The sequence below is a fragment of the Phyllostomus hastatus genome, unplaced genomic scaffold, assembly GCF_019186645.2.
Source record: "Phyllostomus hastatus isolate PE091 unplaced genomic scaffold, TTU_PhHast_1.1 phas_contig_159, whole genome shotgun sequence".
Classification (NCBI taxonomy): Eukaryota; Metazoa; Chordata; class Mammalia; order Chiroptera; family Phyllostomidae; genus Phyllostomus; species Phyllostomus hastatus.
Genome location: NW_025333640.1, coordinates 21,288,621 through 21,312,476, shown reverse-complemented (window position 1 = coordinate 21,312,476; position 23,856 = coordinate 21,288,621). Strand labels below are relative to the sequence as shown.

At 38.4% G+C, this 23,856-nt stretch overlaps 1 protein-coding gene across 1 annotated transcript in view; it reads right to left on the bottom strand.

Moving 5' to 3' along the window:
* The window catches only part of DCHS2 (dachsous cadherin-related 2), a 183,063-nt gene that overhangs the window by 52,540 nt on the left and 106,667 nt on the right, over window positions 1–23,856 (bottom strand). Inside the window, exons 4-10 of the mRNA XM_045831515.1 lie at window positions 19,685–19,921; window positions 17,544–18,560; window positions 15,309–15,496; window positions 13,873–13,972; window positions 8,546–8,703; window positions 6,596–7,439; window positions 3,939–4,178 (exon numbers count right to left, since the gene is read on the bottom strand). Coding sequence (XP_045687471.1) covers window positions 3,939–4,178; window positions 6,596–7,439; window positions 8,546–8,703; window positions 13,873–13,972; window positions 15,309–15,496; window positions 17,544–18,560; window positions 19,685–19,921 — 2,784 coding nt within the window. The remainder of the gene's footprint in view (window positions 1–3,938; window positions 4,179–6,595; window positions 7,440–8,545; window positions 8,704–13,872; window positions 13,973–15,308; window positions 15,497–17,543; window positions 18,561–19,684; window positions 19,922–23,856) is intronic.

Genomic DNA, 23,856 nt, shown 5'->3' with positions numbered 1-23,856 from the left:
CCCTCTAGTAGTTGTCTCTTTGTAGACTGTAGATGATGGGGAATACCTTTTTAAAACCAACACTCTACAAAAATTTGTAAGAACTATGGAAGTGATTTGCTTTCACCCGGCAAGAACCACCAAGTACTTCAGTAGGGCAAACCCTTCCGCTATCTGCTGTCATCTACTGGCAAAGATACTGATCATCTTCGCATCCGGTAGAGTATCATATCGATCCACTACTTTGACGGCATCATAATTGGATCTGATGAGCAGAAAGTAGCAAGTAACTTAGATGTGTTAAATAGATACATGCATTAGACCAGCAGTCAACAAAAACTATAGCTTGCTGGCCAAATCCAGCCCACCCCTGCTTTTGTAAATTTTTATTGAAACAGGGCCACACCCATTTCTGTATGTATTATCTATTGTTGCTGTTTTGCTGCCACAACAGAGACCGTGTGGCCTGAAAAGCCTAAAACATTTACTCTCTCCCCCTTCGCAGAGGAGAGTTTGTAGAACCCTGCCCTGGAGTAAAGGGCGGGAGAGTGATAGGAGATGAGGGCGGAGGAAAACTGGAGTCACTTCATAAAAACGCCTGGTTGTAAAGCTAAAAGACAATAGAACTTTCCCGTAGAAACCATAGGGAATTAATAAAGAGTTCTGGCCAAGAGAGTGCTCTTTTCAGATAAGCTTTTTAGGGAGATCATTTTTCATGTGATCCCTCAACTGTACGATGCCCTGCAACCCAGACATTTCTGAAGCAAAACCAGTATTGTGCCTGGCAGATTGAATGAAGGGATAAATAAATGAACAAATTCTGAAGCGTGAAGGCGACTTGAAGGAGCACATTTCACAGATGCTTCAAGGTCTCAGGTCACGCAGTTAAAAATATTTGCTGAGCTCCTAAGTCGTAGATCCTGAGTGGTACATAAGGGGCCTGGGATGAAAGTGAATAAACTACGCCCTGGATCCATGAGAAGTCCACAGCCTAATGGACAGGCAGACAAGTAAACAAGTATATAATTACAGTACCGTGGATTAAATGAAATAAGACTGCATATCAATTTCTACCGTGATTCTCTCTGGGTGAGTGAGGTCATGAGTGGTCCTTACTCTTTTTTTTCTGTTTACTATTTCATTAATTCTAAAGCTTTTTTTTTTTCACATTTTATCATTTCTAAAACTAGATGCATTTGACAGCGAATGGTGCCTTTGGCTCCGTGAAGGAGGTGAAATGCTCTCACAGTGAAAGGTTTCTCCCTTGTCCCAAGTGCAGGGCGTTGGATGTGGTTGTTCATCTAGCATGAGGCATTTTCCAAGAAACTGATATGGAGTTTATTCAAGATAAACCCAGGTGGAGGACACATTCTTATGGAAGAGAGAAAAGGATCTCACTATAGAATTCCACACTTCTGTATGGCAATCTGCTGTTAAATTATTTTATATTCGTTTTTCCACTCTTAAGGAAACCTATCAGCCCGCAGTGAGTTGTCTTCCCTGGCGGGGCGCCCTGTCCTCTCCGCAGCGGAGAGGGGCATCTGGGGAAGACCCTTGCTCACAAACAATGGGGCTCTTGTTGGTGGCACCAAATGCTGTAGCAGTTTTAATGTCTTAGTTAAAACCTGGTAGTTGTTTTCCCATTTTAATATAAGAAAAAACTCCTGTTAGAACTGGTGTGAGTCATACATCATAAACATTCGGTGCTTAGATTCCCTTGGGTTTTGAAGGCCAACACTTTAGGCTTACGTTTTTAAAAACTACATGGTAGAATGTTAGAAAACATATGTTAAGCTTTCTGGTCTTAAGTAATGCTATATATTATTTTTTTAAATATGCACTACAAAGTAAACCATTCATAAATTCCTATGTGATGCCGGTATGTTAAAATATTGACTACATCATTTAATTCTCATGCATAATCCTTTTTCATGGTTTTAACCCAATAAGCCATCCCCCCCCAAAAAAAAGACCAATGGGAAATATGTTCAAAATCACATGCATACACACAAATTCACATGCATTTACATAACTACTCGCTTAACAGTTCTGGCCTCATTAAAAACACTAAGATTTCCAGTAAACTGAAATCGTCTCCAAAACATGTGAAGGCACCTGGCACTCAGGAAGATGTTACATGTGTATTTAAAGCACGCATAAGTGCAAAGCCAGAAAAACAATAATTTAACATCCAAATTCTCTGTCCAGCAAATCGTAATCTCTGGAATAATGAACATTCAATTCAAGTAACAGGTTGCAGACTACTAGTTCTCAAAGAAAATAACACTAACACTCAGTAACTTGACAGTAAAAATCAGAAAGAATTTTTATGGTAATCATCTTTAGTCGATATATGCCAATTTGAGAGAAACTCTTTCCTCCCTCTTCAAACATTTAAAGCAAAAGTAATCCTTTCAGTAAAGTCGATTGCAAAACAATAAAATTAAGAAGCAAAAGTAAGGTCAAGGGGAGGAAGCATTGTACACACTTTACTGATTGCTAATCGCACACCCTCGACAAGATCAGCGCACGTCTGTCTGTGAGCTCTGGGAAGTGGTTTCAATGGTGCCCCGAGCCCCGCATTGTTCGACTTCTATGAGAGCACACACTAACAGAACTTTACTGAGCCAGAATCACAGTGAAACACACGGCTTATGTATATCCTCCCTTGTCTCTATCACCCTAAAAACCATACCGTGAGAAATGTGCTAAATAAATTCTGCAGGGAGGGTTGGGACAAGCAGTTGTTAGCACACTCCAGTCCTGTGTCTCGGAGCAAAATAAGAAAAACTGTTTGATCACACTGCCCCGCTCTGGTCAAAAGAGAGATTAGGTTAGCCCTTGAAAGTTTTTGTAACATCACATCTGAATGCATGTATTTCATTAAAAGGTGATGTTTTCCAAAACGGCAATGCATCTGAATGGTATACAATTTACATTAAAAATTCAAGGAAATATATATTTTTTACCCCTTTGAGACAGGAGGGACATGTTATTATTAATAGTATTTCTCCATAGAAACATCTATTACTATTTTTATAAAGAACAAAATAGTACACTGATTACATAAGGCCACTTGCTATGCACAAATGTGAGTCTCTGGCTTATTAAACTACTCATATTAATTCAGGTGGGAAAATTTGGCATATGATGTTAATGGAAAATACTTCACTGTAATTTGTATAATTATTTTGTTTGAAATAAAAACAGGATATTATTAAAGTTACTGAAACTTAAATGCCAAAAAGGTCAGTGACATTGAAAAGTAATTCTAAGTCATTCTAAGAAATTCTAGGAATTTACAGATTTCTAAGCAGGGTAACTATTTACTTCAAAGTCATTTGTCTCAACACAGCAGTTGGCATTAATGGTAGTAATACTAATAAAAACAGAAGTTAACACATCTATTGACCATTTATTGTACCAGGTACTTGAAACTATAAATCAGGTATTACTGTTATCTCTGTTTTAGAGATAAGCAAACAGAAGAACAGAGAGGATCAGTAACTTGGTCAAGGTTACACAGCTCAAGTAAATGGCAGTTCTAGAATTCAAACTCAGGAAGTCTGGCATCAGCATCCTGTCTCTTCTGTTATGTTACACTCTACAGAGAGGAACTAACCATTTGCCTTCCTGCATTCAATGTATCTAGTAGAGTCTGAAAAAAAGGTGATACCTAGTCTGTACTTCTTATTATCACAATCAAATCAATAAATTCTATGCTAATTAGGTGTGTATCACTCTACTATAAATAATGACAAAGATCAATATGAGAAAATGCTATATAAGAGCACGCATTATCTTTACACGTGAATAAATTTTATATGAATGCCATTTAAAGAGGTATGAGAAGTTTGAAATGACTCACAAGTGTTTCATTTTTCTGGGGCATAACTAGTTTAAATTACATCAATTTTTGTTTTTAGCATTAATTACTTAGTTTCCATATTTTCAATTACCTGAATCTCTGTCCATAGCTTCAACCCTTGTGACAAACTCCCCTGGACTTTGGTTTTCTTTAACTGAAGCTCGGTATAGGGGCTGCTTGAACACGGGCGTCTCATCGTTTACGTCAAGAACAGTAATTGTCAGAGTCTGGGACGAAGACAGCGCTGGGACCCCATCGTCCAGCGCCAGAAGGGTCAGAATGTGCTCAGTTTTAATTTCATAATCCAGAGAGCAAGTTGTAGTTAGTAAGCCTGTTTTGAAAGTGGAGAAAGGTGATATATAATAAATATTCTTTAGAATAGCCAACCTCTCTCTACCTACATCTAAAAATTCAGAATCTTTCTTTGTTAAATAAGAAATCTTACAGGAACAAATTTGGAGGACACATGGACAAAAAACTAGGGGTGGGGGGTAAGGGGGGGAAAGAGGGGGAGGGTTGGTTGGGTGGGCTGGAATGGGAGTAAGTGGGAGAAAACTGTACTTGAACAATGATTAAAATAAAATTTAAAAAAATTCAAGGAAAACAAACAAAAAAAGAAATCTTATGAAACTAAATTTAAATTGATATATTATCTAAAATAAAATGACATTTTCTCATCAGAAAAGTCATCCTAATTTAAACTATAAATTATAAGGATGCATGAAAATTCAGAAGTAGTCTATCGTATACCATTATTTACTGTGAAGATTATATCAAAATGATTTCTGTACCCAACCTCTACCTTCATTTAAAAAACTGTCTTCAGGTCAAGGGCAATTTGTGTTTAAAGTGACCAAGTTGCAAAAACGTGAGTATGGCCACATTCTTTAAGATATTTAGTCTTTAAAAAATTTAGTTTTTGTTATCCTCTCTTCATACTTATTCTGGTAACTGTCTTTTTTATTAATAAAAGATCAGTAAAGACTTTATAACCAGACACATTTCATGAACAAAGCGTGTCTCCATCCTATTGCCATAGAAGCATGTAACTCATTTAAGCAAAGTGTTGTAAAGTCTCGCACACTGTCACTGTCCGTGATTCCAGCTGTCACATGTTTTCTTTTAGGATTGCTGTTTGCTTCTCCAACACACACCCATCCTAGAAGAACTTTTCATCAAATAATTAAAGAAGTTTACTGCTTCAGATTTTGTAAAACAGCTTTCCAGTAATTATGTATTATTTCATACTTCACAGCCAAAAGCCATGGAAAAATTTGCTATGTCTTCTTTATAAGAAATATGAGCCTTGTGAGAGAAACACAGTAATGCATTCAGCAATCATCATTTTATGTCTTTGAAAAAGACCTCAGCTGAAACAGCCACCGCAATTGTTCAAGATCTGTGATACCTATATTTTTGAGGCGCAGTTCTAATTTTATCCATCCTCTTTAACAATCTGAAATAGACCTGCCTTAGCTGTCATGGAAAACATTTTAAGGACTGTTGAAACGGGTCCTTGGAGAGCCCAGCTCTAACAGCAATCAGTAACTAGGTCTGGACTATCTCTCTGTCAGCTGGGCTTTTAGGTGGGATTCACGCATGCCTCAGAACGGAACCATATGTACAGGATTCAATAAATATTTTGATAAAAATGTTCAGCAGTGTATAGCCAGACTATAATCATGACTTCCAAATCCTACACATTCAGTCCCATTCCAAATCATGGTCTTACTAATAGTTGGGCCAACTGGCATACATCTGAGATTTTTTTTTCTGAGGCTCATGCAGAAATAATTTTAGTTTTTTTTTAGAGATTGAGATGGTAGTCCATCTCTTCAATATCTCCTTAAAATCGGATTGAGGGCTGTTCATTCCCAATTTCACAAGAATAACACTTTATACCTATAATCTTCCATCAAACTACACCAAAACTTTTAGTAGATGGTATCTGGCAACATGGTAATAGCAAGGCAAGTGCAGTAACAGTGAGTGACATGCTGTACAGTCCTTGACAAGGAATAAATGCTTCTGCAAAAAATAAAGTGGTACAATTGACATGAGAAGGGTCTTATGCCCAAATCAACACTGGCATTTAAAAATAGATTATTTCTAGCCCTGGTTGGTATAGCTCAATGGATTGAGTGCCGGCCTGAGAAGCAAAGGGTGGCTGATTTGATTCCCAGTCAGGGCAAATGCCTGGGTTGCAGGTCAGGTCCCCAGTAGAGGGCACATGAGAGGCAACCACACATTGATGTTTCTCTCCCTCTCTTTCTTCTTCCCTTCCACTCTCTCTAAAAAAATTAATTAATTCAATTAAATTTAAAAATAAAAATACATTATTTCCAATTATTTACAAATGTATGTTTGTAAATTTATTATCTTAAAGATAATTTTCCATGCTAAAGCCATTGAATAATGCTGTTGACTAGTCATATTCTGCCTTTTTGTATTTTTGGCACCTTCTCCTACTCTGTGAGGACTCACAATGGGGGCAAAGAAGATGAATCTATGTAGATTCATCCCAAGAAATGTGAGCTAGCTATAAAGCATAAGCAATATTAACAAACAGGCCAATTATAGTTGGTTCTCTGAATACAACTTCTGCGCCTATCAATAGATAAGTTAAAGGCAAAATCAAGTCACATTTCTTTAAAGCTTGTTCATTTGGAACTGTCATTTTAACAGAGGGACATGAAAAGGAGAGATGTAAGCAAGTGATCAGAAGCTTTAATCGACAGTGACGAATACCTGATGACTTATCGAGCATAAAGGCCATGTTTTCATTTCCTGAGAGAATGCTGTACGTCACTCTTCCATTCCTTCCTTCATCGGGATCTTGGGCCGTTATGTGGTGCACCAAGGAGCCCACTGTGGCATCCTCTTTGACATGCACGATGGGGAAAGACATAAAAGTGGGGCTGTGATCATTTACATCCAAAATCACCACCTTTGCCACCAGCGATCTCAGTCGCCGGTCTGTCACATTCACGGCCTGGTCGGATGCAGTTATTGTCAGGACTACAGTCGGAACTCTCTCTCTGTCAAGGGGGGATGCGGTGACTAACGTGCCAAAGGAGGGGTGGATGAGAAATGGATTGATTCCGGGGTGGTGGGATTCGATGAAGTATTGGATTCTACTGTTCAGAAAACTGCCATCTCCATCTTTGGCATTGAAGACGTGCACCAGAGTTCCTATGGGGACATTCTCCTCTACGCTGATCACAATGAACTCATCCTGGAAAGATGGGGAATGGTCGTTCTGGTCCTCCACGTCAATACTAAGGAAGACTGTGCTGTACAGGGGAGGGGTTTTGCTATGGTCTTTAGTAACTACCCTGAAAAGATAATGAGATGTCATCTCATAATCGAGTTCTTTAGAAAGGAACAAGTCCCCTGTCAAGCTGTTGATTTCAAAGTGACCATCCTTGTCTTCTGCAGCGATACTAAAATGTAGTTTTCCATTGTGATGTTGTTGGAAGTGATCAGATGACTTTACCAAGCTCATTATTTTTGCAGGCTTCAAGTTTTCTGGTATAACTAAATGTCGAATATTCTGAGAAGTGGTGGCTCTCCCTTTGGATAGTGGTATCACCTGAAATAAGAATTAAAAGAAGTTGTTAACCTTAGGTATTTTTTAACAGTTGAATCAGCACATGTTATGATGTTATTTTGGAAAATAGTTCCTTCTATTTGTGTGAAATACATACATTAACTGGTGATAAAATTTATTTTTATTATATAATTCCAGTGTGCCTGTGGTGATTGAAAATGGCTTAATATCCAGGAGATAAGAAAGTACAAAATTTTCTACTTCCTGTTTGTTCTAATGTGTGACATGATATACAGCCTATGTTGGTGAAGCCATACTATATAGTATAGTGGGGCTGAACAGCAGTCTTGTGATTCTTTGGTAAGAATGTGGAATAGCTAGTTTTCCCAATTACTGTAAATCCTAGAGACCAATACATCCATAATGACAACATCTGTGTTCATTTATGAATCGTGTGTCTTTGTTTATTTGCAACCAGGGACTTGAAGAATTATGATATAGAATTTTCTCCTAACATACATCCTCAATCAATAAAGAATATAATTTGGAAACAGAACTCTTGGGGCTATATAGTCTTGATTTTTATACATGCCAATATTAATATTACTGATTTTCATGTGCACAAACAAAGAAATGACTATGCACAGTCATCTTATTTTTGACTTGCTGGCGTAATTTTTTCCTACTATGAAGTCTTCCCACAACTTGTTGGCTCATTCTGATTAAAGTGACGCCTTAGAATATGGATCCCAAGTGACTTTCCTAAGTTTAAAAATATTACAAAAGAACTATGTGATTTATTATTGACCATTTGTTTATGTAAAAGTTTCTCTGGCAAATTTACCAGCTCTTTGCAACTAGAAAAAAGTAAAAGAAAAGACATTTTTTTGTTGTTTATTAAAACAAAGCAACAAATGCTTATACAGTGATGAAGGTAAATATCTTCTCAAGACCTGTGCAAAGTTCAAATAAAAATTCATTTGAGTTTAATCATTTCTCTAGTGATAATAAAAAGGCACACATATGTGCAATGCTCTCTAAAAACAGTATTCATATATTTAGTGAATCTTCTCTCTATACAGATGTATAGAAATCAAATGGCACCTTAGAACACCCTTCCACTTTTTATGTCGATGACAGAACATTACCTGAATATTAATAACTGCTTGTCCTTGAAGAGGAGGCACACCCTGGTCCCTGGCAATTACAGTCATCCTGTAGGAAGGTCTATAATCATATAGAAGTATTGCAGTTGTTCTGATTTCACCACTGTTGGTGTCAATCTTGAAGTGATCAGACCTATCTTCTATACACACACACACAAAATTAAGAAATTAATGTTAATTGACAATGAAGAAAACAATCCAAATACATCTGTGATTATTTGGAAGATGTATTTGTGTTAAACTCTGTGAGAGAATATAAACATAAAAAGTAATACTAAAAATGTACACAAGAAACAGAACAGATGTTTTTAAAATTTAGTATGGAATTTTAAAACTTATAAAAAAGTAGACAAAGTGATATAATGAACTTTCATGTGACTATCACATTGCTTCAATAATTGTCAACTCACAGCCAATCTTAATTTCCCATTCATATATTTCCCTTTACTATCCTTTCCCAGTGTATTTAAAAATTATGTTTATACTCTACTATAGTCTAAAAATGTATGTATATTAATTAAATAATAATTTATTGCTAAAAAAGCTAACCATCTACCAGGATGTCCAACATTTTGGTGTCTCTGGGCCATGCTGGAAGAAAAAGAGTTGTCTTGTGCCACACATTAAATACATCGTGACAAGTAATCACAAAAAGATCTCATAATGTTTTAAGCACATTTAGGATTTTGTGTTGGGCCGCATTCACAGCCATCCTGAGCCCCATTTGGCCCACGGGCTGCAGGTGGAACACCCCTAATTCAGCAAGTTGTAATATTTGTTCTGGTGGAGGGTCTTGCCTGATGTCGACGGCTGCTTACTGATCAGCATGGTGGTTGCTGAAGGCTGGGGTGGCTCTGGCAATTTCTTAAAATCAGGCAACAATCAAGTTCACTGCATCGACTGACTCCCTTGATGAACAATTTCTCTGTTGCATGCAATGCTGTTTGATAGCATTTTAGCCCCAGGAAAACGTCTTTCATAACTGGAGTCAGTCCTTTCAAGCCCTGCTGTTGCTTCATCAACTAGGCTTATGTCATATTCTAAATCCTTTGTTGTCCTTTCAACAATCTTCAAAGCATCTTCACCAGGTATATATTCCATCTCAACAAATCACTTTCTTTGCTCATTCATTAGAAGCAATTTCTCATTTACTTAAGTTTTGTCATGAGATTGCAGTAATTCAGTCACATCTTCAGGTTCCACTTCTAATATTAGTTTCTTGGTATTTCCACCACATCTCCAGATACTTCCTCCACTGAAGTTTTAAACCCCTCAAAGTCATCCATGAGAATTCTAATCAACTCCAAAATCTTGTTAATGTTGATATTTTGACCACTTCCCATGAATCATAAATGTTCTGAATAGCATCTAGAATGAAGAATTCTTTCCAGAAGGTTTTTAATTTATTTTTCCAGATCCACCACAAGAACCATTATCTATGGAAGCTATAGCCTTTTGAAATGTATTCTTAAATAATGACTTAAAAGTTAAAATTACTTTTTGGTCAATGGGCTGCAGGGTGGATATTGTATTAGCAAGCATAAATATAACAATTAATCTCACTGTATATCTCCACCAGAGATCTTGGGTGATCAAGTGCATTGTCAATGAGCAGTCATATTTTGAAAAGAATCTTTTTTCCTGAGCAGCAGGTCTCAACGGTGAGCTTAAAATATTCAGTAAACCATCATGTTGTGAACAGATGTGCTGCCATCCAGGCTTTGTTGTTCTGCATTTAGAGCACAGGCAGAGTAGATTTAGCATAATTCTTAAAGACCCCAGGATTTTCAAAATGGTAAATAAGCATTGGCTTTAGCTTAAAGTCACCAGCTGCATTAGCCCCTAATTAGAGAGTCAGCCTATCCTGTGAAGCTTTGAAGTTAGACATTGACTTCTTCTCTCTAGGTCGAAAGTGCTAGATGGCATCTTATTCTAATTGAAGGCTGCTTTGCCAACATTGAAAATCTCTTGTTTTGTGTAGCCATCCTCATTATTATCTTAAGATCTTCTGAACAAGTTGCTGTAGCTTCTATACCAGTGCTTGCTGCTTCACCTTAAACATTTATGTTAGGAAAACAGCTTCCTTCCTTAAACCTCATGAACCGACCTCTGCTAGCTACAAACTTTTCTTCTGCAGCTTCCTCACCCTTCTCAGCTTTGATAGAATTGAAAAGAGTTAGGGCCTTGCTGTGGATTAAATTTTAGCATAAGGGAATGTTATGGCTGGTTTGATCTTCCATCCAGACCACTGAACTTTCTCCATATCAGCAATAAGGCTGTTTCACTTTCTTATCATTTGTGTGTTCACTGGAGTAGCACTTTTAATTTTCTTCAAGAACTTTTGCTTTGCATTCACAACTTGGCTAACTCTTTGGAATAAGAGGCCGAGCTTTCAGCCTATGTCAGCTTTTAACATACCTTCTTCACTAAGCTTAATCATTTCTAGCTCTTGATTTAATATAAGAGACCTGAACTCTTGTTTCACTTGGACACTTAGGGGACACTGCAGGGCTATGAATTGGAGATTTCAATATTTTTTGTGTCTCAGGGAACAAGAGGGCTGAAGGAGATGGAAAGAAACAAGGACAGCGGGTCCATGGAGCAGCCAGAACACAAAACATTTATCAGTTAAGTTCACTAGCTTACCTGGGTGTGGTTTGTGGCATCCCCAAACAATTACAATAGCAACATCAAAGATCACAGAACAAATATAACAAATAACACCAAATTACAAACAAAATACATTTATTATTGTCTAGAATCACCTTTATATTTAACAAAACAATTTAAAGTTTAGTGAAAAACAACCCGCTGACCATCCACCTTAAATGAATAATTTTTAATCATCTGAAGTGTGAATCAACATGTATTGAAAGGAAAGCAGTAGTTAGTGGATAGAAAGTGGTATTAGTATAAAGAAATATGATTATGAATACCAAACATCTATGAATCTCTATGAAAACTAACTATCTTAAGGTTAGAGTAAATCACACTAGAAAATGTCACACATGTACATAATGTGTGTATATGTGGGAACTTCATAGAGAGGGGTGTGCTTTTGTGTTTTTATTTCAGAACCTACAGACCTCAGATGTGCTCCAGTGATTAACTTTAGTTGACATTATGTTTTTACATGATTTTAAAAGACATCCAGTGCTTTGTCATGTTTGACAAAAACACCATAACACATATAACAATAGTGAAAAACTTTAACATACTGTGAGAATTACCAAAATGTGACATAGAGGCAGGAAATGAGCAAGTGTTTCCAAAAACTGTGCTGATGGAACTGCTCAACACAGGGCTGCCACAAATCTTATATTCATAAAATGGATGCAGTATCTGCAAAGAGCAATTAAGTGAACTGCAATAAGGTAAGGCATCCCTGCATTACTTGTGATTTCCATGCTTGTTCTGTTCGCTTTCTTCTCGCAGGAATACCGTAGAATACTTTCACTGAATGTGATACATATCTTCATTCCTATTATATTTATTTTTTAATCTTATTTATATTTTGTAGTTGCTTCAATGTTGGAATTGGAGAAACTAAAAACAGAAGTAGGAATACCATGATTTTTATATTGCTAGGCCATATTTTTATATGTCTATGCCCCAAGTATCATTTTAGAAGCTAAGTTTTAAAAAAATTAATATTGGAAACTGCAGAAATATATGATGGACATCCATGTAAACACCTTCCAGATCGATCCATTCCCAATATTTCTTTAAAAATGTTTAAAGAAATGGCTGCGTTTAAGTACAGAAGAGGACCTGTGTACACTTCTAACCCTCACTCCCCTCATCCTTTCTGTAGATGGCTTCTTTTCTAAAGTAAGGGTTTGTATTTCTAGTCCATATATCCGTGAATAATATACAGCATGTTCTTATTTTATAAACAATGCTATGATATCAGGATTATACCCTCATTTATTAATCTGCATGTGTGTGTGTTTGTGTGTATCTCTCCACACCATTATGTTTTACAAGTATGCCAAAAAATATGTTCTCTTCGAAACCCAATTAAAACAGGAACAAAAAAGTGACACAGATCTCACAGACTAACTGCCCCTTGAATGCATGCTAGCCAAGCCTGTTTTTCTTCCCTCCAGGACCAGATTAGAATAGGGTAAGGCGGTGGGGAGAGAAAGCTGAGTGCTGACTAACGGGAGGAGAACTGGAAAAGGACAAGGCATCTCCGAAGGGGAGAAGACAACCCGGAGGAAGAGGAGGCCTCCGTGTGGCTCCGCAGCAGGCTCCTTCTCTCTGGCCCGCCCACTGCGTCTTCCTGCAGGGACTGAACCCGCCCCATCCGGAACACGACAGGCCTTTTATTTCATTCTTCTTTCCTGTTTCTGTTAATAGTTTGCAATTTTCTACGCAAAGGTCTCAAACATCTTTTATTGGAGTTTTCCTGCCTGTGCTCTAATCAGGATGATCCTGATTTCAAAAGTTTTGAAACTTATATAATTCAAGGGTGCCTCCTTAAGGAAAATAGAACAATATTACAAATATAAATTACTCAATGGTTCCCAGCCCACCCTTGAAGAGCCTGTGCAAGTGAAGGGACCTGAAGCTTCAACTTCGTGGTGAATGACATCTTTGAAAACCTGCTTAGTTGTTTAAATGCTAGAGACTTTTGTACAGTGACATTGTTCCAGAAACTTTGCGTCTTGTTAATTCCCATAGCCTCCTTTGGATTTTCATGTAGACAATTTATCTACAGGTAAGGGCAATGTTGCCTCTTGCTTTCCTATGTTTTTGTCAAACATGACAAAGCACTGGATGTCTTTTAAAATCATGTAAAAACACAATGTCAACTAAAGTTAATCACTGGAACACATCTGAGGTCTGTAGGTTCTGAAATAAAAACACAAAAGAACACCTGCCTCTGTGAAGTTCCCGCCTATACACACATTATGTACATGTATGACATTTTCTAGTGTGATTTACTCTAACCTTAAGATAGTCTTCATAGAGATTCATAGATGCTTGGCATTCATAATCACATTTCTTTATACTAGTACCACTTTCTATCCACTAACTACTGCTTTCCTTTCAATACATGTTGATTCACACTTCAGATGATTAAAAATTATTCATTTAAGGTGGATGGTCAGTGGGTTGTTTTTCGCTAAACTTTAAATTGTTTTGTTAAATATAAAGGTGATTCTAGACAATAATAAATGTACTTTGTTTGTAATTTGGTGTTAAATTCAATGTTAACTATGTTCCCAGAAGGAGAGAGATAGTTAATAAACAAAAGAGAAAATTCTAAAGGCTCTTAACTCTTTATGGGTAGTGACGTTTACCTGAAGTTACTGAATACATGACTTCTGCATTGTTTCCTTCATCCAGATCCTTTGCAAACACAGTTGTCACCAACATATTTACTGGCTGACCTTCCAGAACCTGTCAATAAAACAAATGGCTTAGAAATCACTTGACAAAAGTTTTAAAAGAAAAAGCAATGAACTTAAGTGAAAGAAGACACTACAACTAAGCATTTGAAAAAAATGATTTTAGGTCTACATATAATTCAAATGTCTACCATGTAAAAATTATATGGATAGAAACCCATGAAAATAATCCACATTACAATTTAAATCTTTTACACAATTTGCACAAATTATGTACAGCAGCTGAACTAATTCTGAGGGGTGAAAAAGGAAATCAAATTAACTAAACAATCTTAGATTTTGAATGTATTTTAAGAATTTTAGCATCTTTTCATTCACCACCCTCTCAGGGTGTTTTTTAAAAGGTTATTGTTAAGGTCTAAAATATGCAAAAGGTAAACCAAAATCTTTATTTCAGGAAACATACCTCATTCAGGAAAGATAACTAATTAACAGAAACTTTCCTAGAATATTGACATTTATATGTGGGGTTGAACTCCATGTTTAAAAATCTTACTGCCTAATTAAGTCATGAGATATTTTAATGACATGATTTCAGCCATAATGATAATATCATATTTTGCTTTGGTAAAATTTTCTTTAAATATGACTTTGGAAGATGAGTTTAAAGTTATTAACTTCCTCAGCACCCTATGCATATCTGGGCACAATTTGAATGTCCAATTCGGTTGTTTGGGAGCTATAGCTTCCAAATTTTTTATTCATATAACCCATTCATTTTTTAAAAGTATGAGCACTTCCAAGATATAGGTACTTATTAATTATGTCCATGATCTAACATGCTAATTCACTGTGTACATTATAAAACATACAACAACATGGCAATGAAAAAGATGAGATAATATAAATATAATGAGAAGTTTCTGCATGTGTCCTCAAAAAGATCAGCTTCTATAATCTCTGGATACATGCCTCTCCACATTAGAGCCACAGATTGTTCCGCTACCTCTCACTGCCCGTCTTAGTGATGCACACTGATTGCTTGTGAGGAGCTCTGCAAGGAGAGATGCATGCCCGCTACTGGAGACACAGCCATTGTCTGAGCATGACTAATAACGGGGACCCATGGTGTCTGCATACAAAGGGCAGACCTCCATTAATCATAAAACAGCTGGATGTTAGATCACAAATGGCACATATCACCATTTTATTTTTTAAAAAATAGGATTTTCTTAGACACATGCACAATTTCTAGGTCTTCTAGAAATGAACGCACTGCCACATGGTGACTAATTTGATAAATTCATGCTTTTTACCACAAGATGGTGCTCAACACAAATAACTAAGAATACTACAAGTTCATTGCAAGGCTATTGCACCCTACAAACCTTGATGTGTAATTCCTTCCCGGGGAAGCACTGTGGGAAGTATGGCCTGTTATCATTGATGTCAGTGACTGAGACATAAACCACCATGCTGGTGTTTCGAGGGGGGGAGCCGTGGTCGGTCACGAGGATGGTCAGCTGATGGTGCACCTGCTGTTCGTGGTCCAGCGCCACCCAGCTGATCAGCTCACCTGAGGAACGCAGAGAAAAAAAGAGGCTGCTACTGTGTACTAGCATTCTGGCATTGAGCACCACATTCAACATCGTTTGTGAGAAGGAAACTCAAACACTACCAACCTTGGAGTAAAAGAACAACTTCCAACACCATGTACATTTGCAGTTTCACTCTACTGTTGAGAGAATTTTCTGAAGCTTCTCCTAAAAATGACACTTTAAATTTGCCATTCTTCCTATTTCAACTCAGCTACTACCATTGACCATTTGAATGAAAACTGAATTCATAGAAGCAGATGATAAAATACTCTGATAATTCATTAATAACTCAGAAGATTTTAAACCACAGCATCTCCCCCTCCATAGTGCCACATGGAATACCAGAAAGAAGCTCCTCAGCTTGCACATCACAGCCTCTGAGTCCGGGTCCCAATTTCTCCAGCTCAGACACGGAAGGACCTTACCAGGCATGCTGCCCATCAGCAGCAAATGCATTTGTACATTTAGAAGCATTCTGTAGGCTGTCAATCATTACCCACACGGCTGCTGTTATCATCTCTTTAAACCAATGGTAAATATCTCCCTGAGAATCAAATACATTCCTCCGGCTATGATTTTTATTTTATATATACAGCTATTCATCATTATCTCACAAAATATATGTGTAGCGATGGATAGTGACTTCCCAAATAACTCTGGATGCTTTACAAGCCGTATTTTACATATTCTTGCTCAGAACTCACTTCTAGGCCATGTCCTCACACTTCAGCATTGGAGATTCAGACACAAAACTGTAACTGCCTCTACCTACCGTCAAGAGCCATTAGGGGCCAAGTGCTCTGTCTGGTCTGAGCACGTCAGGAACTACCTCCTTTATTCATGGTCAGGAAGCCACGCTCTGAGGCTAGGTTACCTGTGTAAAGCCCTGCAACAAAATTAGGAACCCTGGGCCCTGCACTTATTGTAGGCGAGAGACGATCATAGGGGAAACAGATGTAGTTTCCATATTTTCAGAAAAACAGATCACTGAGTATAATAGAAGACTTGGAAAACCGGCCTAGGAAAGTGAAGAGCGAGCAGGGCCATCCCGCATAGCTGTGCAGTGTGTGCCCTGTGGAGGAGAATCAGATTAGGAGTGAATGGGAGTTGGACTCCAGCTCCCTGGTTTTCGCCGTGAGCCGTGTACCCTGGGGAAAAGCTCCATCTGCTGGAGGATGGAGGAAAGAGCACCTTTTCCCCAATTCACACAGCAGGGGTCTCTGGAATAAAGTTAATGAGAACTGAATTCAAATTCCATCCACTACTGGGCACGGGGTGTCGCTTACGCAGGCCATGTGCATGGTATCTCCAGGAACTGCACCAAATGGTGACCGCCTCTCATCTCCTTCCAGCTCCGTGACCTTGGGCATGTTACTTGAGTTGTCAGAGTCGGTTTCCCCAGCTTTACAGTTGTACCATGAACCTATTTCATTTGTAAGTGGTTTCAGGGATTAAATCAAGTCCTTGTAAATCTATACAATTTTTGAACACTTTTACATTTAATTTTATAATATTTCTAATAACATTTTTATATTTCATTCCATAATTAAGTATGAAAGACTTGAAAGAACTCATTGTAAGCACCTGTCCTTGGCTCCCTTATCATAATGAGAGTGGGGAAAGTATGTTAATAAAGTGGCTTTGAAATTTTGCATCCATTTTTACATCAATGACACCTATATTTTACAAAATATTATCTGACTTTTTAAAATTTAGAAATGAAAAAGGTTGGTGAACAAATAGACATTACAAAAGGATTTATTCAATCCAGTTCTGACTGTGTCTCTCATTTAGAATAAGAGCCATATACTAGCAATATGTGGGTGAGAGGCAAGAGAAGTACAAATCACTGTGGATAAAATTCTATTCATTTTCACTTCACTTTAAAATCACAGAAGAACTGTAATCAATATGGTGTGTACTAAAACCGTGATTCTAACTGTATGTTTGTACTAATGTTATAACTAGATTTGGATTTTGTCAATTCCAGTTTGAAAAGAATAAGGGGAAGCTACGAAATGCTACCTGTATGAGGATTCATCTTGAAGAATTTTCCATCGGACAACAGGAAATATGACAGCTGTCCATTCTTTCCCGAGTCTCTGTCAATTGCTGTAATTTTGCCTATGACCCCTTGGGGAAGGGGGCTCTCCTCCACTTTCAAAAACAACACATCATGCAAGAAAGTAGGGGAATTGTCATTCTCATCCAGAACGTGAACAATTACTGAAGTGCTCACATTGTGTGACAATCTGTCCCCTGGGATCCGGGCAAACACTCTAAAATGATATGCGTGGGCGGATTCATAGTCGAGCTGTCGCCGCAAATAAATCCAGCCTGTGTAAGGGTGAACGGCAAACACAGCGGAGTCTGCGCTGGGCTCCAGCGAGTACAGAAGCCGGGAGGTTTCGCGCTGTGGGCCAACTGGGTAGGCTTGTATTTGCAGTATTTGCGTCGTCAGCGAAAGACACTCGCTCACTTCTACTTGATAGACCAAATTTCCAAAAATCAAGGATGGGCTCGATTCTTGTTTCTCCACAATGACTGTCAGCGTGAACAGGGAAGCTCGGGGAGGAACGCCGAGGTCCTGGGCCATGACAGTTAGCGTGTGCTTCTGGGGCACGTCGCCGTCCAGGCTGCCATTGAGGTACACCACCCCCAGCCTGGGGTCAATGGAATAGATGCTGGGGTTCTGGCTGGCAAGCGAGTAGCGGATGAATCCGTTCCAACCGCTGTCCTTGTCTTCCGCACGTGCACGGTACAAGGCTGTGCCAGGCAGTGCGAGCCGCGGTACTTTTACCTCGTCGGAGGCTTTAAGAAACACTGGGTGGTTGTCGTTGACGTCGATTACAGTTATGTTGACCTCTGTGCTGCTGCAGGCTGGTGGGCTGCCGAGCTGCGCCTGGACGGTGAGCACAAACACGGGCTGCGTCTCGTGATCCAGAGGCTTCTGGGTTCGAATGGTGCCCAGCCACGGGTGAACGGAGAACTTGCCGTGCTCATCGCCAGAGGAGATTCGGTAAAACACTGGCTCTGAGGAATCTGAATAAAAAAGGAGAAGAAAAAAATGGAAGAAGAAAAAAATTAAGCAAGCATTATATGTCAAAAGAATGCACTCACTAGGAACACTAAAATCTGAAAATAGAATATTAATGTGTGCTATATCTACAGAGAATACAATGCAACATCTTACATCTTGCTCAGCTCTCCAAAGCCTGTGGAAAGCGGACACGCGGTTTAACATGCTTTAATGGATAAAGGCAATGTCCAGTGGGCAAAAAGCAAGGCACAGGTTTCACTCTCTCTCTTTACTCCTCTTGCATGAGGTAAAAAGAAAAGATAGAAAATTATTTGGATGTCTTTTTAACATATTTGAGGGATCCAAGTTAAGTTTGTGTTGCTGCTTCTCTATGATATCTACCTATGAATGGCAACTCCCCTCCATAAGAGCTCAGGGAAGGGACAGAGGGAGGACAAGGAGGGGGCTGGGAGCGGGGCAGAGCAAATAATTCCCTTCTAGGAATCTCTCCTGCAGAGAGACTTCCACAAGTCACACAAGGATATTGCTTTGGTATTATCTGGACTAGCAAAGTACTGTAAATCATTCCAATGGATACAAAAAGAGAAATGTTAAAAAAATTTTTTTTTAAATATATAACCTTTACTAAATTTTTTCCATTACTATTTCATCCCCTTATACTCCTCTCCCCCAGATAAAACATATTTTATATCTAAGCTGAAATATCATTCAAACTTTTAAAATGAGACAAAATGATGTATAGTTACCTGCAAAGTTATACAGTAAAAAAAATACAGTACCAACTATACAGTAGAAAAAAGATAATAGGATATAGTTTCATAAAAAATTTTAAAAGTGTGTGTGTGTTTGGGGAGTGAGCTGTAGGAGATGTATACTTTCCACATTATGAGGGGTTTTTTTTGTTTTAAATTTTCTTTTAAAAGTACCTATTATTTTTGTGACTAGAAAAAAATTATAGTGTAGAAAAAACGTTGAAGGACAAAGAGCAAGCCACAGACGGTGTGGTCTCCCTTCACTCTTCTTGCATGGAGAGAGGAGAGATTCAATACAAGGCTCTACAGCCTAAGGAAATACAGAAGATGTTCCAACAGGGCATTTCGATGCAGCACAAAGAGTGAGTACTTACTCAAGGACTCTTTTGCTTTCACTGTTCCAACAGGACTGTCTTCAGACACATCTTCATAAACTGAGAAGGTGTACTTAGGCCTTTCAAATTCAGCCGGTGCCAGAGCTGTCTGAAGAATGTGTATGGTGACGTCGGCATTAATGGCAGATGGGAGCCCGCCACCATCTCGAGCACGGACCATCAGCAGAAGTGTAGAGGATTCCAAATGACTAAGGGTGGACGATAAGTAAATAATTCCTGGGGAAGGGAAAGAAAGAATTAAAAAACAGATAGCATGCAATAAATACTGATGAGCAATAGAGCATCTGATCTGTTGATTCTACTGTGATGGTTAATTTTATGTTGACTCGGCTGGGCTATGGAGTGCCCCGATATTTGTTCAAGCGTTATTCTGTGTGTATGTGTGAGGGTGTTTCTAGATAGATGAAACAGATGTACATACAGACATAGATACATAGACACTGACATAGATGTAGACATAGACACAGACATAGACACAGATATAGATGGTATAGATATAGATGATACAGATATGGATATGGATATGGAAATGGATATGGATATAGATATAGATATAGATGATATAGATATAAATATAGATTATATAGATAGCTGCTATTGGGTTCATTTCTCTGGAGAACCGTGACTAATACATCCACTTTCTAAACAAAGATTTAACCATATTTGCAAAATGATGGTCCACCATCTGTCAAGTTAAACTATGCCTTCCTAGAGCTTAAACATTGGACATTTCAGAAGTATATCAATTCAACAGAAAAACATAAATCGTGATGCCTCTGTCAGGCCTGATGAGCATATCACCCGCCCAGAATGTCATGTCAACAAAATCCAGTGGTAAGAAATGGCTGTCACAAATGGGGCTGAGATAACACACTCCATTAAGTGTCAACAATGAAGCATTACACCAGTATTAACTATTATGAAGAGTGCTTAGCTTGGAGCCTCACATACATACTAGTCATTCAGAGAATAAATTGACCTGGGAAGGGTCAAGAGTCCTACTTCCGCAACAGAAGTGTCTTGTTAAAAAAATTTTTCCATGCTTTTTAAAATAGTGATTGATCATACAAGGTAAATTCTTTCACTCTCAGTTTTTCACTAGGTTTTGAAAAGACAAGGTTCATTATCTTATTCCTCTATGTCTCATTTCAAAGCAGTCTTAAAAGTAAGGTCTTCACACTAGGGTGTCTGCATTAATACATTTTATACACACATATGCATATACATTTGTATACACATATACATGCATATATATCAACACATGTAATAAATATATATACACATAAAATATATACACAACTGCTGATCTACCCCAAATTCTTCTGTAGTGATGGGGTAGTCAATATATGAACAAGAAACCTGTTTGTCAATTGCTAAACCAAGAATTTAATTTAACGTGATATAGACTGGTAAGATCCTTGGGCAACAAAAGCCACAAATACTTTCCAGAGGAATCCACCTTCAACCCCAGGATTCAAAGAACTCTCGCAGATAAAGATCCAAGCCCACAGTAACACACACACACACACACACACACACACACACACACAACATCTGAGGAAATATGTTAGCATGCATGAAACTGACTACCAACAGCAGATTTTAACTGGGAAAGACTTCAAAAAATATAAATGGAAAAAATGCTCTAGTTAAAAGACAAAATTTATCAGAGTGGATTTCAAGATAAATCCAAACACATGTTTATGAGAAACACGCCTGACAAAGAAAAGATACAGACAGACGTGAATGAAAGATGGGGCATCATCTCCGACCTCATTCTCTTTCCCTCCTACAGTCATGGTGTCCTCTCGATTTTGTACTCTTTCCTTTGGTTATATCATGGTTTTCTTTTTCCTTTCCTAAAAAATCCCTGGATTCCTACAGTGGTCCTTCCTACTCTTCAAACTTCTAAGCATTTCTCTATTCCAGGCATTTCTCTTTGTTCTGTTTGCTGGAGGGTCTCAAAGGGTGTTTCTTGACCACCTACATTAAGTCACCAGGCATACTTGCAAAATCAAAATTTCCAGGCTCTTACACAGAGATTCTGATTTGTAGATGTGGAAAAGGATCCATGAGTTGTATTTTTCATAGGCTCCACCAAGAATGTTTATTTACTCTAAAATTTAAAAACCACTGCTATATACTCTCCTTCAGAATATTCATAGGTTCTTTGATAGGTACTTTATCCTAGTTTCCCCCCATGTCTTCCCACCTGAATTAGAGTTCCATGCCTGTTTCTAGGTTGGAATCTGTCAATTTGACTTCAGTCGGATCCTCAATCATCTTAGTTAAAATTTTAAAATTATGTGTGACTCATCATCTTTCATTAGTAAATCAGTCACCATTCTTATATTTCCCCTTTAAAATACCCTTAATTCCTTCCTTCCTCTATGTTTTTATTACTATCTCCTTAGTGCAAACCTCTTCACTTGACCCTTAGAGAATAATATCCAGCTGTCATAAATATGTGCAACACATTACATACTTATGTAATCAATATGTATTTCCTGTTAATCAATGTGTATGTTCCATTCAAATTTTTAGTCCTAAAATCCACCTAGCCCACTGCTGCCAGGGTAATTTTCCTTAAATGTCACTTTCACCACAATGTGCTAGTGCTCAAAAGCTTGATGTCCTTCTCATTTCCTGTAGTAATCAAAGTTAAACTTCTCTGTCATGTTTTTAAATTCCTTCATAAGCCACCCCACTTACTGTAGCTCCTCTGCATTCTGTAGCCCATCTCTCCACCTCAGACGTGATACTGTCCGGCTGTCATTAACATGACAAGCATGACAACACAGCACAGCGCAGGGGGTGCAATCACAGAGCAACTTTATTTTTTTCTCCTATTGAAATCTATTTTGTATGGCAAATCCCCCTGCCCCTAAGTCAGAATTCAAGTAGCTCTTACACCTTCTATGATCACTATCGACCAGTTAAAATTCTGTTACTTTAAGTCACATAACGGTCTCGATTTAATAATTTGAATATAAAAGTCTACACGATGATCAGGATGCTAAACTTTAAGTCCAGGTGGGGTACATGCTGTGGGTTGGAAAGAGCTGGCTTCTCTCTTTCCCCTCCAGCTTGCTTCAGACCTCTGACCCGAAGCTGCTGTAACAGAGGCGAACACGTCTGTCTTCAGACTGCTCATTCTCTGGTTCCTTGTCTCCTGAAGAGCTGGCCGTGCTCAGAGCTTCTGCCTCTGGCCCTTTCTGGGCAGGGTCTGAAACAACTCCACACCAGCTATCTCCATCCCAAATGACCCAGGAGAAACTGTGAAGTACCCTTTGCCTTTACAAACTCCTGGAGCACAGTGTGTCTCCACCCCGGAAAGTTCTCCTTTGTTCCAGGCAGTCATTCCCTGTTTAGATTTCTCAGGCGAGAGGCGGACTTGAGCCTGCTTGCTCCAGACTGCAGAAAACACACCCTAAATTCTCTCAGTACTAACTGTCAGATATAGACCCACCACCCTAGGGGAAACCCACAAACCCACGGCAGGTCTCTACAAATCATCAACCCTTTCATCTCTAATGTGTCAATCTCTTATACCTTTGACAGGTGGGTTAAAGTTCAGAAGAGGAATAAAACTAGTTTTCTAGTACCTCCTTTGACAATCCTTCATAAAGCAAGACATGAAGGATGACTTAGGCCATTAACTGGGTGAAGACGTGAGTCTGGGAAGAGGAGAGGAGAGGGAACAATCAGATAATCTTGGCAAAAGAAAAAATATGCAAGGTGCCAGCAGAAGGAAGCATGGTATAGGAAAGTGGGGGGAGAAAGGGGGAGGAAGAAGAGAAGAAGTAGTTGGTGTGAGGAAGGAGTATAGACTGAAGAGAAGAATTATTTCCCGAAGCCACACAGGAAAGCAGGCAGATCACGAAAGGCCGGGTTGACCATAAGGAGGACTTGGTCTTTGGCCAAGAAGCCATAGGAAGTCATTAAAGATTTTAGGCAGGGGAGCAAAATGACCAAATCTGTCTTTTTACATTTGAACAAGGTCCATTTAATGCTTACATGTATAAATTTTACTGGTCCTCCTTGAAGCCAATGACTACCTTAGTTGGCCTTCAAAGTCAATTTTGTATAGCAAAACAATTTCTACTAAAGACCAGGAAGAAACTAGTGAATTTCTTTGAACACTCACCACT